Source organism: Culex quinquefasciatus, chromosome 2, assembly GCF_015732765.1.
Source record: "Culex quinquefasciatus strain JHB chromosome 2, VPISU_Cqui_1.0_pri_paternal, whole genome shotgun sequence".
Classification (NCBI taxonomy): Eukaryota; Metazoa; Arthropoda; class Insecta; order Diptera; family Culicidae; genus Culex; species Culex quinquefasciatus.
Window position 1 is genome coordinate 163211208 of NC_051862.1, and position 15751 is coordinate 163226958.

Consider the following 15751-nt stretch of genomic DNA (forward strand, 5'->3'; position numbering starts at 1 on the left):
GAAAACTGAACAAATGTCTGTGTGTATGTGTGTGTGTATGTGTGTGTATGTATGTATGTGACCAACAAACTAGCTCATGTTTCTCGGCTCTGGCTGAACCGATTTGACCCAAACCTATTGCATTCGACTTGGTTTAGGGTCTCATAGATCGAGTTTTATACAGATTGAAGTTTCGATAAGTACAGTCGACTCTCTGGCTGTCGATCTTCTCAATATCAATAATGCTCCATGTACCGATGAATTCTTCAGTCCCTTCAAACTACATACTTCGATTGTCTTTATTCCTCGACATTTTCTCTTGCTTGAAGGATCTTTTCCTCGACGGTCCCTTGAATTCTATTTGCTTTAAATATCTATTCCGGTTGTCAATAATTTTACTTTCTCATGGCTTGCATAGACATTTTTCTTTGAGAAACGAAGCTTTGAAGGGTGTTTGACATTTATTTGTTTTTGTTTGCTGGACGTTGCCATGATTCTTTCCTATAGCTGGTCAGCAAGAAAAAACAAATTTCAATCGAGTCTTCATTTTGCATCGTTCGTATAATAATGTGTTTTCACATATATCCGGATCTCGCTTAAATGTATGTAAACTATGTCCAAATCCCCCATCCGACCCATCGTTAGTTAGGTTATCAAAAGACCTTTCAATCGAGTCTACAACATTGAAGATCTGGCAACCCTGTCTCGAGATATGGTCACTTAAGTGACATTTACAGTATGTAAAAAAAGTATTTACACCCCTTGGGCACTATGCACATTTTGTGATGAAACCCACGTTTTTAAATACCTAAGCAAAAACGTTGTTATGGTTTCGTTTGAGCAACCTGCCAAAAATGTATGGAATTTCGTAATTTTTGTTCTCGTGGATCAAACTTACTTTTTGCCCAGGTATTTAAAAACGTGGGTTTTAAAGAAAACCTAGATGTATGGGTATCAAAAGATCGGAAATTTTATGCCCTTTCCGATTCCTCATAGGTTGACTTGTGAATCGTGGACCGGTTCGGATGCCGGCGGATTTTCCGACGACGTAATTCCGGGTTGGTACGAAATTCTAACGAAAAATCTATTCTATCGATACTAATACCCCCAAAACGGTGTTATACCCACTCCAAAATGTTTATTTAGCAATTCTATGGTAATATATTGACATTTAGTTGAATTAAAAGTTTGCAAAATTAAGTTTAGATAAGTTTTATATAGAATTTCCAGAGTTATATAAACTTTTATACTACTTTATACTCAATCCAAATTATTTTTTTAATCAGTCAAGGATGCCTATTTGGAGTTGGGAGACTGGATTTATGGTGATTTGTCAACAAATAACATTATTTATGTTAATTTTTCGAAAGGTGTACAAACTTTTTTTGCACCTTTTTTATTTTCGTAATAGTATTTGTTATATAACTTTTTATAGAAATCATCTTTTCATGAGCTTTTTTGAAGCCGGATCTCACTTAAATGTAAGTAAACTATATTCGGATCCACCATCCGACCCATCGTTAATTAGGTTATCAATGAGTCCAAAACATTGAAGATCTGGCAACCCTGTCTCGAGATATGTACTTTTTTCTATGTACTTTTTTATTCCGGATCTAAAAAATAGATGACATTTGTGTACAACTCCATCAAATCAGCCATTGTTGGCTATGAGTGAGGAAGGCTCCAACCACATAGGTGGATTAAGTTAGTTTTTTCTGTTGATTTAGAATCCTTTTTAATGATTAAAAAGATTTTTATTAATTTTTGTTTATCAAAAAAGAGGTTACATCTAATTTAAAACAACAACCAAATTAATGGAAAACTAATATAAAAATAAAGCCTGTTTTTAAAGATTACGGCCAGCGTAAAGTAATGACTCTGTTTCATTTTGTCACATTGATTGAATATTTGAAAAAAGATTTCAACTTGAGTTTGGCAATTATTTTTTTGCAAATATTTTTCATTGTTAAACTAAATTTTTTACAAATGTTTTCCTTGAACTTTTTTGTGAGTATGGGTAAATTGCTATAGATAAAGCTTGATATTCGGACATCGAAAAACTTCAATATCGAATAAAATAAAATCATTGTTCGACCAGAATAAAAAATTGAAAAAAAATATGAAATTGAAAAGCAATTTATTAAAATTTAAAAAAATATAAATCTGACAAATTTTGATTGAAGTTATTGCAAATATGTTTAAAGAATTAGTCTTTTCAAACATTTTGCATAAAATAAGTGATAAAACATAGAAACTTATCAAACTGATTCCCTAACTGAAAAAAAAAGTTGAATACTATCAACAAACCATTGATTTAAATAATCAATACAAAATTTACAAAATTTAAAAGGAGCTGAGTAAAAACTTTAAAAAACAATTTCCAGATATTTTTTATAATAGAATAATAACAGTAATCATGCTTTAAGCGTTCTTTGATTGAATAAAAAATTAAGAATAAAATTTAAATTCAGTATCTTTAACTTTTTGCCAATTTCCAGTTGAAACGAAGTATCAAAAATTTTATGTTTGATAATTTTAAAAAATAACATTGAAATTATATAACAATATTTCGGTTATTTTTCAAAGACTTAATGTTTATGTTTCTACTCTAAATCAAAATAATGAGTGCTTAAATTTTTGAAGTAGTGTCTTAGAATTAAGAAATCAAGACGTTAAATTTATGATTTAACAAAAGGTGTCAATCGTATGATTTGTTTATTTGTTCAAAAAAAATCTTACGTTAAAAATGCCTATCATTTGAGTAGAAACTCGGAAAAGTCGGAAATTCGAAAATGGGTTTCGAGTGGTCACTCTGAAATTTTAAATGAAATCATTTTTTCATTTTAAATTTGATACAAAAGTAACTGAATCTACTTATTTGAATGTGGATTTTTATACGAAATTGAGTGAAATTTTTTTTTTTAACTTTCAGACCCCTACCTTCCTCTTTGTGGAAAAATATCCATAAAAAAATATTTTAATTAAGATCGTGAAAAAATAAGAACTCAAGGGGTCATAACTAAGGACAGGGTTGCTAGATCTTCAAACTATAAGACTCGTTGGAAAGGTCTTTCGATTACTTTTATATAGAAATACTGAAAATTTTATTTAATTTTAGCAATTTCAATATTCCAGTTTGTTCCCCGGACAACTGGATGATTATAAAAAAAAAGATTTTTTTTGTCTTTTCAAATATTGCAAAAATAAGTAGTAAAAAACTCACCTCTTGAGGAAGTCGGAGTACTCGGCCTGGCGGATCAGCCCGGTGCGCATCATGATCGTCTGGAAGCATTGCCGCTCGACGGCCCACAGCTTGCAGTCGGTGGCCGCGGTGATGGTCGCCGTCCGCTGGCAGTGGTACAGGATGGCCAGCTCGCCGAGCACCTTGGCCCCGGACAGCGTCGACAGGTACTTGCCCTCGCGGGACACCTCGACGCGGCCCTCTGGATTTGGGGGAAAAAGCAGAGAAAGAAGAAAGGAAAAGGCGAATTAAAATTGATGGCTCTTCAGATTAGATTGATGAGGAAGCAGATGATTTACATGGGCTGGGTTGGTGATGTTTTATTGAGTAATAAACATTTGGAAGAACAACATAATCTCCGGAATTGATTCAGGAAATGATCGCTTACGAAGTAGGTGATCGCTGATTGGCCACACCGACAGGTTAATTGGGAGTCATTCATATAGAACGTCACGCTAAAATCGTTTTGTTATTTGAATGATTTAGTAAAACATGAATAATGTAGAAACTATCCTTGGATTTAAAGATCCTATTACCAAGCTAAATGATACAGAAACTTTGTATAAACAGATTATTGAATAAACATGTTTTCGAAGATTGAACAACGTGATTTGTCGGACTACTTTAATGTGTAAGCATTACAAAACCAAATAAATAATTAGATTACGTAAATCACCACAACTAGTGTTGTTTCCATTTTCGCCACTGTTTTTACAACACACCGTAATGGAAGTAAACACAATTCTGTAATTTCCCCAATTTGCAATCACAACACCAATTGCACCGTGTGCCGGTTTGGCATATTTTCCCCATTAAAACAACAAATTTGCACTTATTAGTGGCACACTTGCAATACCTACTTGATGATGGGCAAAATTTATGCGCGTTCGTTCGAAAAAAAAGCTAAATAAACGCATACCAAATCTTGGGCAACCGGAAAATTTGGAACGCCGGCCACGGGGCTGTGAAGATCCCCCCCCCCCTCGTTTAAGGTTTGTCGAAAGAGAAATTGCCTTCAATTTAATTTTACAGTTTGTGAAGTTTCGACTTGGTCGAAAGAAACGAAAAAAAAAGAGGAAGAGATGTTGTAATTGTTGATGAGTAAATAGCGCAAATTGAGCGTTAATCGTAAACAACCAACCAACCTGACTGGTCAGTAGAAGTGAGCTTTCGACACTTGAAGCGATTTATTACACGTGGACGAATGGTTATTGCCAGGTGACCAGTGGAAGCGGCTTCCCCCCTTGCGGGTGGTCCGCGAGCTTGCGGTTGGGGTGGAATTTTTCGCGAAACTTGTTTATGGGCGCTTCTCACGTTTGGACGTTTTGCGCAATGTTTCCGTGTTTTGAGAAGTGGTGAGGAGTAAGGCGGGTTGCAACTATGCATTTGTTTTCATAAATTGCGTTGAATGGCAAACTTGTCAAAATTGGAATTACCGAATTCACTGAACTCTCATCAAGATTTTTTGCTTTAAAACACTTATTTTAACACTCAAATTGAAACGAAAAATCTAGATTAGAAGGAAAAATATCAGCCTTTCTGGGATGCTAGTTTATAGAAAAAAAAAAAAAAAAAAAAAAACAGATCATTCAAAAAAACAGATCATTCGCTCTACAGCATTGCCCTGCCGTTCCCGATTGCGAGATTCGTACTCGAAACTAGGTGTTCGAAGGCTTGAATGTAGAGACAATTGCAAACCTCTTTTTACACCTAAGCTTCCATCCACCCCGGGATTCGAACTGACGACCTTTGGACTGTTAGTCCAACTGCCTACCAGCGACTCCACCGAGACAGGACCCAGGGAGACTTCTCCTGCACCTGGACTGAGCTAACGACCTAACCCTCTAAGTTAGACCGGGGCCAACATTTACTTCCCCATCCGACGGAAGGCGTGGTCAGACAAATCTCATCTCGAAAAATGCCACCGGGACCGTCTGGAATCGAACCCAAGCCGACTGGGTGAGAGGCAACCACGCTTATCCCTACACCACGGTCCCGGACAAAAAAAAATAGATTGCAATTTAGAGTATCAACAATAGTTTATCAGTTTTTTTTTAGGAAACTAACTTAATTTTGTAATATTTTCATTCACGTTATAACAATGTGACTACTATTTTGTTGGAATAAATTTCAAGTTTTGTTTTATTCAAGATACAATGAATAGTATTGTTTATCTTTGAAATAACATTTTAAAAATATTTTTTTCTGAGTTTTGTTTAATTTTTACGATATGTTATTTTTTGGGTGGATGATCCCGTGGATGTTAAAAAAAATCCTTTAAATTATTTTTGCCCAATAATTTTTAATTCAGTTTAAAAAAAAAAAAAACGAAAACCTAAACATATATTTTAACCGGAAAAATGTCGCGGAAATTTCAAATTATTTTAATCACAAGACAAGATTTATGATCTTGCCTTGATATGAAATTTAATATGATGTAAACAGATAACTTGAAACATTTTTTTAGCTTTATTAGTCGAATATTTAAAAAGCAGTTCAATAAATGAAAATACGCCTGTCCTACAATTCGTTTTAAAATATATATAAAGCCCGTCCATAAACCACGTGGAAACATTTTTGAATATCAGGAAAAGTTTTTTTGTGTCACGTTCAAATTTAGTGAAGATTTTTTTCAGATTATTGGAGAATAACATATAATGAAGCATAAAAAGTAGTTTCTGTAATTTGAACATAAGATTTTTAGAGTTATTTTATTTTTTTTCACGCTCCGCGAAGTTTTCGTGAAATTTGGTGTTTCAAAAAAAGGCCCCGTGAAATTTGCATTTTTTTAGCATGCAAAATAACTAAGCCTAGATAATATCATATTATGTTTCGAAAAAAAAAACCAATGAGTGTAGGGTAGGGTAGTCATCAATGAGACACTTTTAGTTTTCAACTTTCAACGATTTTTCTAATTTATTCATCAGCATGTTTCAATGAGCTTTTTGTTGCATTTTCTTTCTTTTAGTGTGTTCTAACATTGACCAACCTATGAGATCGATCCGATATCTACAGCCAGAGTTATTCAACTGTCTCACTGTAGACGCACTTGGCAGGAACAATGAGACAGCTGGGGAACAATGAGACACTCTAAGAAAATCAATACTTTTCTAGTAAAACATCATGTTTTTGTATTGTTCCATTACAGGTGACTTGCCTTGAACATTTTAGAGCAGTTTCTCCAAAATGAAACTTTAATTAACAAAAGTTATACTAAAAAGTATTTAAATTTTGTAAAATCCATATATTTACACCAAATAACTTTGTATGTTTGGTTAAATGAAGTTACAACTCTTTAAATATGCCACAAATCACTTTCAATTTATGTTTTGAAAGAGTTGCATGGATTTTGAAATGTTTAATGAAGAAAAATCAAAGTGTCTCATTGTTACCCATGGGCTAAAATGAGTGGGGAACAACCCGAGCATGGGTAAATAACAAGGGAAATGCGTAATAATACCTTTCTCTGGTATCAATACCAAATTTTGGTATTCCTGGACCCTTAAAAATTTGTCTAAAGGATTATGCAAGAGCAAAATGTGGTATCATACCAATTTAAGGTATTGTTTTGATATTGCAAAATTGCAGAATTTGTCAATGGTCGAACACCACATTTTGGTATTACTTTGGTATTAAAGTTTTTTATCAAATTCCTCTGAAACTATGGGAAAATTTTGACCAATTTTGACAAAATAATTAATTTTGCGCTAAAATGATGTCTCAAAGCGAATGCTTTCATTGAAAACCGGAAATTTCAAACTTGATTTTAAACATTTTTGATAAACCCCCTACAGAAATGACTTGAAACTGTGGAAAATTTTCTAAGTCAGGATGGCACATTTTGGTATTATTTTGGTATTAAGGTGTTTTATCAATTTTCTCCTGAAACAATGGGAAAATTTTGACCAATTTTGACAAAATAATTAATTTTGCGCTAAAATGAGGTCTCAAAGCGAATGTTTTCATTGAAAACCGGAAATTTCAAACTTGATTTTAAATATTTTTGATATACCCCCTACAGAAATGACTTGACATTGTGGAAAAATTTTTAAGTCAGGATGCCACATTTTGGTATTATTTTGGTATTGAAAGGTTTCATCAATTTTCTCTGAAACTATGGTTTTTTTTTAAATTTTTGACGAGATAATTAATTTTGCGCTAAAATGACTTGAAACCCAAAAATGTTAAAGCTGATTTAATTTTTTTTTGTGATATACCCACTAAATTTTTTTTCAAAAACGTTGAAATTTTTCTAAGTTGGGATAACCAAATACTTTGAAAAACAAGTCAATCAACAGATTATTGAATTTTGGTGAATTTCAATCCAGTTTCATTTTAATAATACTTATTTTTCAATCTTGTTATTTTTCAGAAGCTTCAAGAACTTCAAGTACAGCCGTTCATCAATGACAAATGCATTCGGTGTGGTGAAGAATATCACTAAAAACAACATGGAATCATCAGGTGAGTAGATTTGGTTGTTGCATAAGGATCATTTACGTTTTTTTCACTAACTGCAACTGCTTCACTAAAAATGGTATGAAAATAGCAAATTTTGGTATTACTTGTGTAAATACCAGCGACCAAAATGTGCTCTTGGTTGCCCAGTAATAGATGGTAAAATACCATGAAATCAAACCAATATCATGTTTGTGGAAGACCACAGGAATAAAAAAATATGATTTTCCAAGGGCGCGGGAAAACCTAAAATTAAAACCATGACAATACCAAGTTTTGGTATTCAAGCAATGTTCAAAAATCCAGAAGACCTCAACTTGGTATTGAAATGATTTTATTTTGTGGTATTATTTTACCTTTGGAATAACATGGTATGGTATTGTTGTGCCCTTCCACATACAAGCTTTTGGTATGATTTCATGGTATTTTACCATCTATTACTGGGCAACCAAGGGCACATTTTGGTCGCTGTTATTTGCCCAAGTAATACCAAAATTTGGTATTCCCGTGTTATTTACCCCTGCTCGGGAATGAGACAGCCCTGGATTCTGGGTATATACTAAATTTTGGTCAAACCTAATGATAGGACATTGTAGCCCAACTCAATCCCTATGGAACGTCGAAAGAAATTTGAAGAAATATTAGTTTTGGTGTAAATGGCAGCCTACGAGCGAAAAAGTATTTTTTGCAATTCCACTGTGAAACTGTCAACTTTTCCTGCCCTTCTGGAGAAACGAAACGGCCTACTTTTCCCTACCAAAAATAACAGAATGGAAAATTAATACCTTTCAATAACAGTGCTGAAAAGTTCCACTTTTCAGCACTGAAATGGGTGTTAAAAAGTTGAACTTTTCAGCACTAGTATTGAAAAGTAACATTTTTCAATATTGTTTTGTTTTGAACAATGAATTTACTAAACACATGAATGTTTGACATAAAATTCCATTAAATAAGCATTTTTCGGAATTGCAAAAAATGTTGTAAGCAACTCGTTGCAAAACTTGATTTTTTCAGCACTCGTCGTATTTATCCAACTCGGTAAACCTCGTTGGATAAATGTACAACTCGTGCTGAAAAAATCTTCTTTTTGCAACTTGTTGCATAAACTACTATTTTGTCTATAATTTACTTTTACACCCCAGAATCAAACATTTATGAATAACTTTTCAAGGGAGCGTCCATAACCAAAGCCACTATTATAGCAGACGTGTATCCAGTAGATACACCTTTCCCCCAAATATGAGCCTGATTGGTTGAAACTACGACTTGTGAGATCCATTTTATCATTGTTCCCCGTGTCTCATTGATGACTACTCTACCCTATTTATTTTTGATCAAATTTTAAATTATTTACATCGTTTTTGCCTTTCTTACTAAAGACAGGTATAGGTTTTACTTTATGGCTGGACGTCATTTTCATCTTCGTAAATAAGACGATACAGCATGAATATTAATCGGGAAAATCGCCAAAAAATCACACTGCATTGATTTTCGACGCTCTATCGATTCATCTCGACAGAACTCGTCTATCTCCAACCCTCGAATTTCGAGAAAATAAATTCCGTGGAGATCGAGTGATGTTCGTGTGCGGTAAAATTTTATCAAATTTTGTGTCGCGTCGTTCTCAGCTCCCCTGAATCCAATTTTGATTCTTCTGAATGCAGATGAAAGCTAGTGTGCTGAACCTGGGCGAGTTGCCGCTCAAATTTCGAAATATCCATCTGTTTTCGGATGTGGACAGACTTTTCAACAAAATACACAGTTTTCAAATGAAAATATGGTCAATTTTTTTCATTTTCATGTCTTTTATTTATCTCAAAAAATGCATTTTTCGAGCTCTACAACCTCCCAAATTTTCATCCAGATTCATAATATGGTTCTGGAGTTAGAGCCGTTTGATTAACCTACCATAAGAAAAAAAATCCCTAAAAAAGGTAAAAGCGCACCTGGTGATCTTCGCCAACATTTTTCGTTTCTAATTTTATCCGAAATTTCTTCCTACATTCATAGTACAGACCATCAGTGAGCATCTGAAACAAATTTGACATCGATCGGCCATCCCGAACAATTTTTAGAACGATTTACTTTTTGCCTTTCTTACTAAAGAAACGTATAGGTTTTACTTTATGGCTGGACGTTATTTTCATCTTCGTAAATAAGACGATACAGCATGAATATTAATCGGAAAATCGCCAAAAAACCACACTGCATTGATTTTGGATGCTTCGACGCTTCGTCGCCAAGTCGACAAGTTGTTAAGTTGAACTTCGAATTCTGGCGCGAGAATGCTGGCGCATATATGCTTTGGCTCGACTTATACTCGTTAGTAGTAGCTTGTCTACCGATGTTTCCTTCAACATGGAAGACATCGCAGCTTTTCGGTTTCTTTTGCTCTGTCCGTTTTAGCATAACTGTCCAATGTCCAATGTTGTCGTGATTTCGTAAGTTTATTTAACAGAGTTCATAGGATTTCAATAGGAGCTTTCGAAGCTTCTAAGCTTTATATCGTTTTCAATGTTTTCAATGCTCGCGACGCCAATGGCTATCTACCTAAGGTATTGCGATTGAGTGTGTAGTGGTGCGGTTGTAAAAATAGCTATTTCTCACTTTCGTAGATGCTGAATGGCAAGCTTCCCTGCACTGTGCGGCACACGCGGTTAACTTGCTCCTCGGTTTTGCTTTGCGCCTGCTTTGTTCGGTTTTTGGGCTCGTACCAAAACTAGAAAACCAAAACCGCGGTGTGCGTCGTCACTGGCGCATGGGAAGTTTTCTATGCTCGCGTTTGTCATAAACGCTTGTTCGATTAAGAATTTGTACGATTAAAAATAATCTTTTCGTGAAAATTGCGATTTCAATTTCTTTTGGAAAACACATCATTAATAATACCTTGCTTTTATCATAAGATTTTTTGTATTAAGTCGATGTTATGAATTTAAAGAAGTTATATTCTTTAGTAAGAAAGGCTCTATCTCACTCCTGGTGGGATAAAATCGGGTTTTTAACTTCATGATTGCATTTAAAAAATTGCAAAAAATAAAAATAAATAAATACTATAAAGTTATGGTAAAAGTTAAATATTTAATTGATTAATAGATTAATCTTTTTACAGCCGGGTTTGATTTATATGATACAGTTATGTGATTCTGAACTGCTTAATTGCTGAATTGCTATGCCAACACGGCAATTTAACAATCAGACAATTCTCTTCGAACAAATCCGTATCTGAGAAGCGCCGTACGTTCATTGTGCTCGATTGTACAAACGCCAATTCATTTCCGAGATACGATCCACCAGGTTGAGTACCACGAAGGACATCTTTGACATACATTCGCCACCACTTAAGTCATGCGAAAAATGACAAACGCCTTCAGGCGGGAGGTGCGATACGCCCATCATAGCCATCATCGCGCGTAGACATAATAGACATTTCCTCCAGGCCCGGTCACCTCCGCAAGTCTTGGACCCAGTGGATTGTTGTGGATGTGCTTTCTTCACTCATATGAATTTAGTTAATTTATGGTACTTTTGGAACCTCATCGAAATTTACTAAATTGATGCACAGAAAAATAGCAAAATTTACAATGTGCCACGATACCACAACATCTACCAAGAGTACTACTCAGCGAACCGTGAACTGGCCAGGACGCCACCTCCCGTCAGTGCTCCGTAAATGTCAACCGACAGACATAACGCGTTGCCATTATTCTACGCTTACCTTGGGTCTCTGTGACTTGACACTGTGACGGCGGCGGCGACGGCTTTGGTGCAGAAAACTTCCTCAGAGTCGTTCGTCATGGCGTGGCAGGTTGTGCCAAATTAAGTTCGCACATTTATAAGCAAACTTAATAGACCATCATGTGTGTGTGTGTGAGCAAATAACGACAGCGTTTTAAGAAAAGAGATAAACATACGAGCCCGGCGTCATTACGTAATCGCGTAAAGTTTATCAACTGTCAGTTTGTCAGTTTTGATGTAAAGAGAGGAGAAGTTGGAACCTTTTGGTGGAGTTTAGCGCGCTTCATTCCATAACGTTACGTGTGTGTGACATTTTGCACTCAAGTGGCGCTGGAAAGTCGCCAAAAAAAAGAAGTTTGCGTTGAAGATCGTAACATCAAGTCAAGCGATTTAATTTTTATTTACATTAACATACAAACTTAATCATTGAATAAGTTCCATCACTTTTAAGCACTACATGCACTGTTGATATACATTTGCATACCACCTCAAGTAACATCCATAAAGAGGTATCCAATTACGAAAAATCTCTAAAGACCCTAATATAATCCAACCGTTTAACACCGCGAGCGAGGTCGTTCCAAATGCTTGGGCTCTTACGTTCCGGGCGTTCTCTTTATGGGTTGTACTCAATTCAGTCTTAGGTCGAGAGGTGGTGATAATCCAGTTGTAACGCGTTTAAATTGTTGTTTTTAAGTTTAAAACAAAAAAAACCGACCAGCTCTCGTTCGCAGAGACTGCAACACATGGAAAAAAAACTACTTTAAAGCGAAACTTAGACCGAGTGGAAAACTTCGGTTGCCAATCGGTTTCGGTTTCGGCATTTTAGGAGAGGCAAATACTTAACTATACACTAGGCGCCCCGGGGGTGGTCATTAAAGTTAATCGCCATGGTTAAACTTTTCCGCTGAGCTTCTGCGCTACGACGACGCGGTTCCAACGTGCATCAGCTAATTACAGTGTAAACAAAGTAAATTTTAGCAAAGCAGGGTCCACGGCTGCACCAAAAAAACCGTTGCGTTGGTTTGCATAAAATTGCTGGAATTACATCGTAACGGATGTTTTTTGACAGGAAGGTCGTCGTCCCACTAACTCATTTGGTTTAAAAACGTTTTTACTGCGCCAGTCACCCACATTTATGGTTTACATCTTTTATGAATCATTGCACTCTGTTGAACACAGTTGGTTAAGGTAATATTTCTTGACAAAAGCATTCTTAAAGCTCACTTAATTAGCATTCATCGGCAGCGAAGCCACAAAGAGTGAACAAAAAACCGTTTCTCGCTTCTAGTCAGAAAACCTTTACGGCATATTAATGCGATGATGACAAGTGTTTGCTAGTGTCGAGTGAATAACACAGTCAGTGCATTGCGAAGGATCTAGCAAGATGTACGATTCGCATAATATTAGTTGAGAGCTCTAACCGGGATGGATAGTAAAGGTATTCAATTATAACTGTCAGTAACAGAAGGCAAATGGAATTGATTCGTCATGTTTGTGAATCATGCATTGAAATGTTGTTTCAAGTTATGGTGCTACAAGTGTCACAATAGATGTCATTAGTTTTTGTAAGTACACTCTTTGTTGATAGGAAAAAATATGTCACTCAATTTTTGGAAAATAGCTTTGTTATATAAGAAACGAAAGGTCAAACAATTGTTTAAAGTGTGCATTCTAAGGACTCTAAAAATGACATATTTTCAAAGAAAAACCGATTGGCAATGCGCTCTATTAACATTCCAACGCCCAAGGCTCCAAAAAAGTTGGAACGGTAACTTCAACTCAATGGTTCTCGGGCCTAACTCAACCAATCAAGAAAATTCTTCTTTCCAGTGATTTGTTAAAATGTCTAGATGATTCTAGAACTTTGCAGAACTCTAAATCCTCCCTCAGAGTTGGGTTAACAATTTTCAAAATTTAGATTATTGGTCAAACTATTAGATTCATTGAATTTCAAGATTTGACTAAAGAATCCTAATTTGATGATTCAATTTTTTCCAAAGGTTAAAAGCGCTACTACGACATGATTCTGAAAAGTAAAAAAAATATTATTTTAAACTTGAATATCAATGAGTTAATCTTTACCGGTTCAGCTCAAAATTGCACGTTATCTCAGGTTACCACCTCTTTGTCAAAGACCCAGGTTTATTAGGGTATTAAAAAAACTGCTTGAAGCCCAATATTGATTTTTTTTTTTGCCGTGGAGTTTTAAACTTCTTTGTATTGAATGAATATATAAAAAAATGCCGAAACTTTACGCTTCATTTTGAGAAATTTGATGCAAACAATAATTAAAAAAATGATTGATGGAAATGCTCGATACAAATGGTCAAAGGAACATAAGGTCTAAAGGACAAAAAGTTGAAAGTGGCCAACATTTCAATTGGACAAAAGGCCGAAGGCAAAGTTGAAGGTTATAATTAGGAGATTTCGGAAAAATAGGTGCAAAACCCCGATTTTTTTTTAAATTTAACTATTTATCAATAAAATTTCAATTCCCGACACAAGCATTTTTAATTTTCGAAATGTGTTTATATGTTTTAGGAGACTAAAAAAGAAATCTTCTGAGCGTGGTGCAAAATCTGGTTTAGGAGATTTAAATTTTGAAAAAAATGTGTGGAAAACACATTTTTGCCTTCCTCATCTCTCTAGCTTTTAGAGGGTGACCATTCAAATTCCATTTTCAAATTCCCGACTTTTTCCCGACTTTTTCCAGACTTTTCCAGAATGCTCAAATAATAGGCATTTCTTATCTAAAGAATGATTTCAAACAAAAAACTTTCTATAAGAAAAGTCAATATTAACCACCGAAAAAAAATCTCAATGAATTAAAAAAAATCCAATTATAGGCATTTTTTGAAAATACAGAAACTAAACAATAAAAATTAAGAAAACTTCAAAAATGTAATTTCATTATTATGATTCAGAGTAGAAACACAAACAATTAGTCTTTGAAAAAATAATCGAAAGTTCAACAATACTTATAACTTCCATGGTATTTTTAAAATTGGCAAACGTATAGTTTTTGATATTTTTTTTAACTTCATCATAATTTTAAATCAAAGAATGATTAAAACGTAATTGCTGTTATTATTCATTCAAAGGATTTAAAAAAATAACAAGTTTTTGCCAAGGGACCATCCATAAACCACGTGGACATTTTTTTGGGAATCTCGAACCCCCCCCCCCCCCCTTCGTGGACAATTGTCCATACAAAAAAAATCTTTTTGTATGGAGCGTGGACAATCGCCATACCCCCTAAAGTGTCCACGTGGTTTATGGATGGTCCCCAAGTTCCCTTTTTAATTATGTAATTTTTGATATTGAATTTTTAATCAATGTTAATTTTCCTAGTGGTCAATATTCAACTGTATTTTTTTCAAAGAAAATTCAGTTTGATATGATTTTATGCTTTCCCGCTTTGAAGTTTGAAGAGACAATTTAAATTACTTAATGAATTTAGTTAAACAATTATAAATATTTACCCAAAAAAAAAAAAAAACTATTGCCAAACTCAAGTTCGAATCCTGTTTCAAATATTCAATTTTGTGACAAAATGGAATAGAATCATAATTCTAAGTTGGCCATTACGCACTATTTTTATATTAGTTTATGATCAACGTTACCTCTTGTTTTGTGAACAAAAATTAAAAGCGATCATTTGATTCATAAAAAAATATTTTGAAAATCTCTGTGGAAGACTCCAATATTCATAAAGATTTTAAAGGTCTTAAACAGCTTCTCCATACTCAATATATTGAAATAGTGAAAATAACCTTAAATTTAAAGTAAGTTACTAAAGCAGAAATGAGTGAATTCAATTTGAATTTGAAAATTGTACAAAATATTACAAAATTTATTCAAGAGTTAAAAAAGCTTAGAATTCCCGACTTTTCCCGACTTTTTGACATAAAATCGTAAATTCCCGACTTTTTCCCGATTTTTGGTGGATTTTGACGAATTCCCGACTTTTTCCCGACTTTTCCGATTTCCCGACATGAGTGGCCACCCTGCTTTTAGTAAATTCGATTCGAATTCTTTGTGAGGCTATATCTATTTGCTAAACTATTTTCAATGTTTCAGAGGAATTGTAGGAAATCTCTGAAATATTTTTTTACAAGTTGCAATTCTTGCAGGAAGTATTATTAAAATACAAAAAAAACGAAAATTATTGAAAAAAATATATTTTAGAGCAGCTATAACTTTAAAACGGTAAATTTTTTATAAAAAATCGTTTTTTTCGAGTTTTTCGATTGCAAATAAGTTTTTGCTTTAAAAAATGCTTTATAGTATTTTTTTGTCCAGGTTTTAATTTTTTTTTAGAAAACTCGAATTTAC

The 15751-nt window shown here is 34.3% G+C and overlaps 1 protein-coding gene across 6 annotated transcripts in view; it reads right to left on the reverse strand.

The window, feature by feature from the left end:
- Nucleotides 1-15751, reverse strand: part of LOC6037080 (cGMP-dependent protein kinase, isozyme 2 forms cD4/T1/T3A/T3B) — a 289426-nt gene that overhangs the window by 28083 nt on the left and 245592 nt on the right. For all 6 annotated transcript variants that reach the window (XM_038255436.1, XM_038255435.1, XM_038255437.1 and 3 more), the window contains one exon: nucleotides 3203-3422. In XM_038255436.1, the coding sequence (XP_038111364.1) occupies nucleotides 3203-3422 (220 nt within the window). The remainder of the gene's footprint in view (nucleotides 1-3202; nucleotides 3423-15751) is intronic.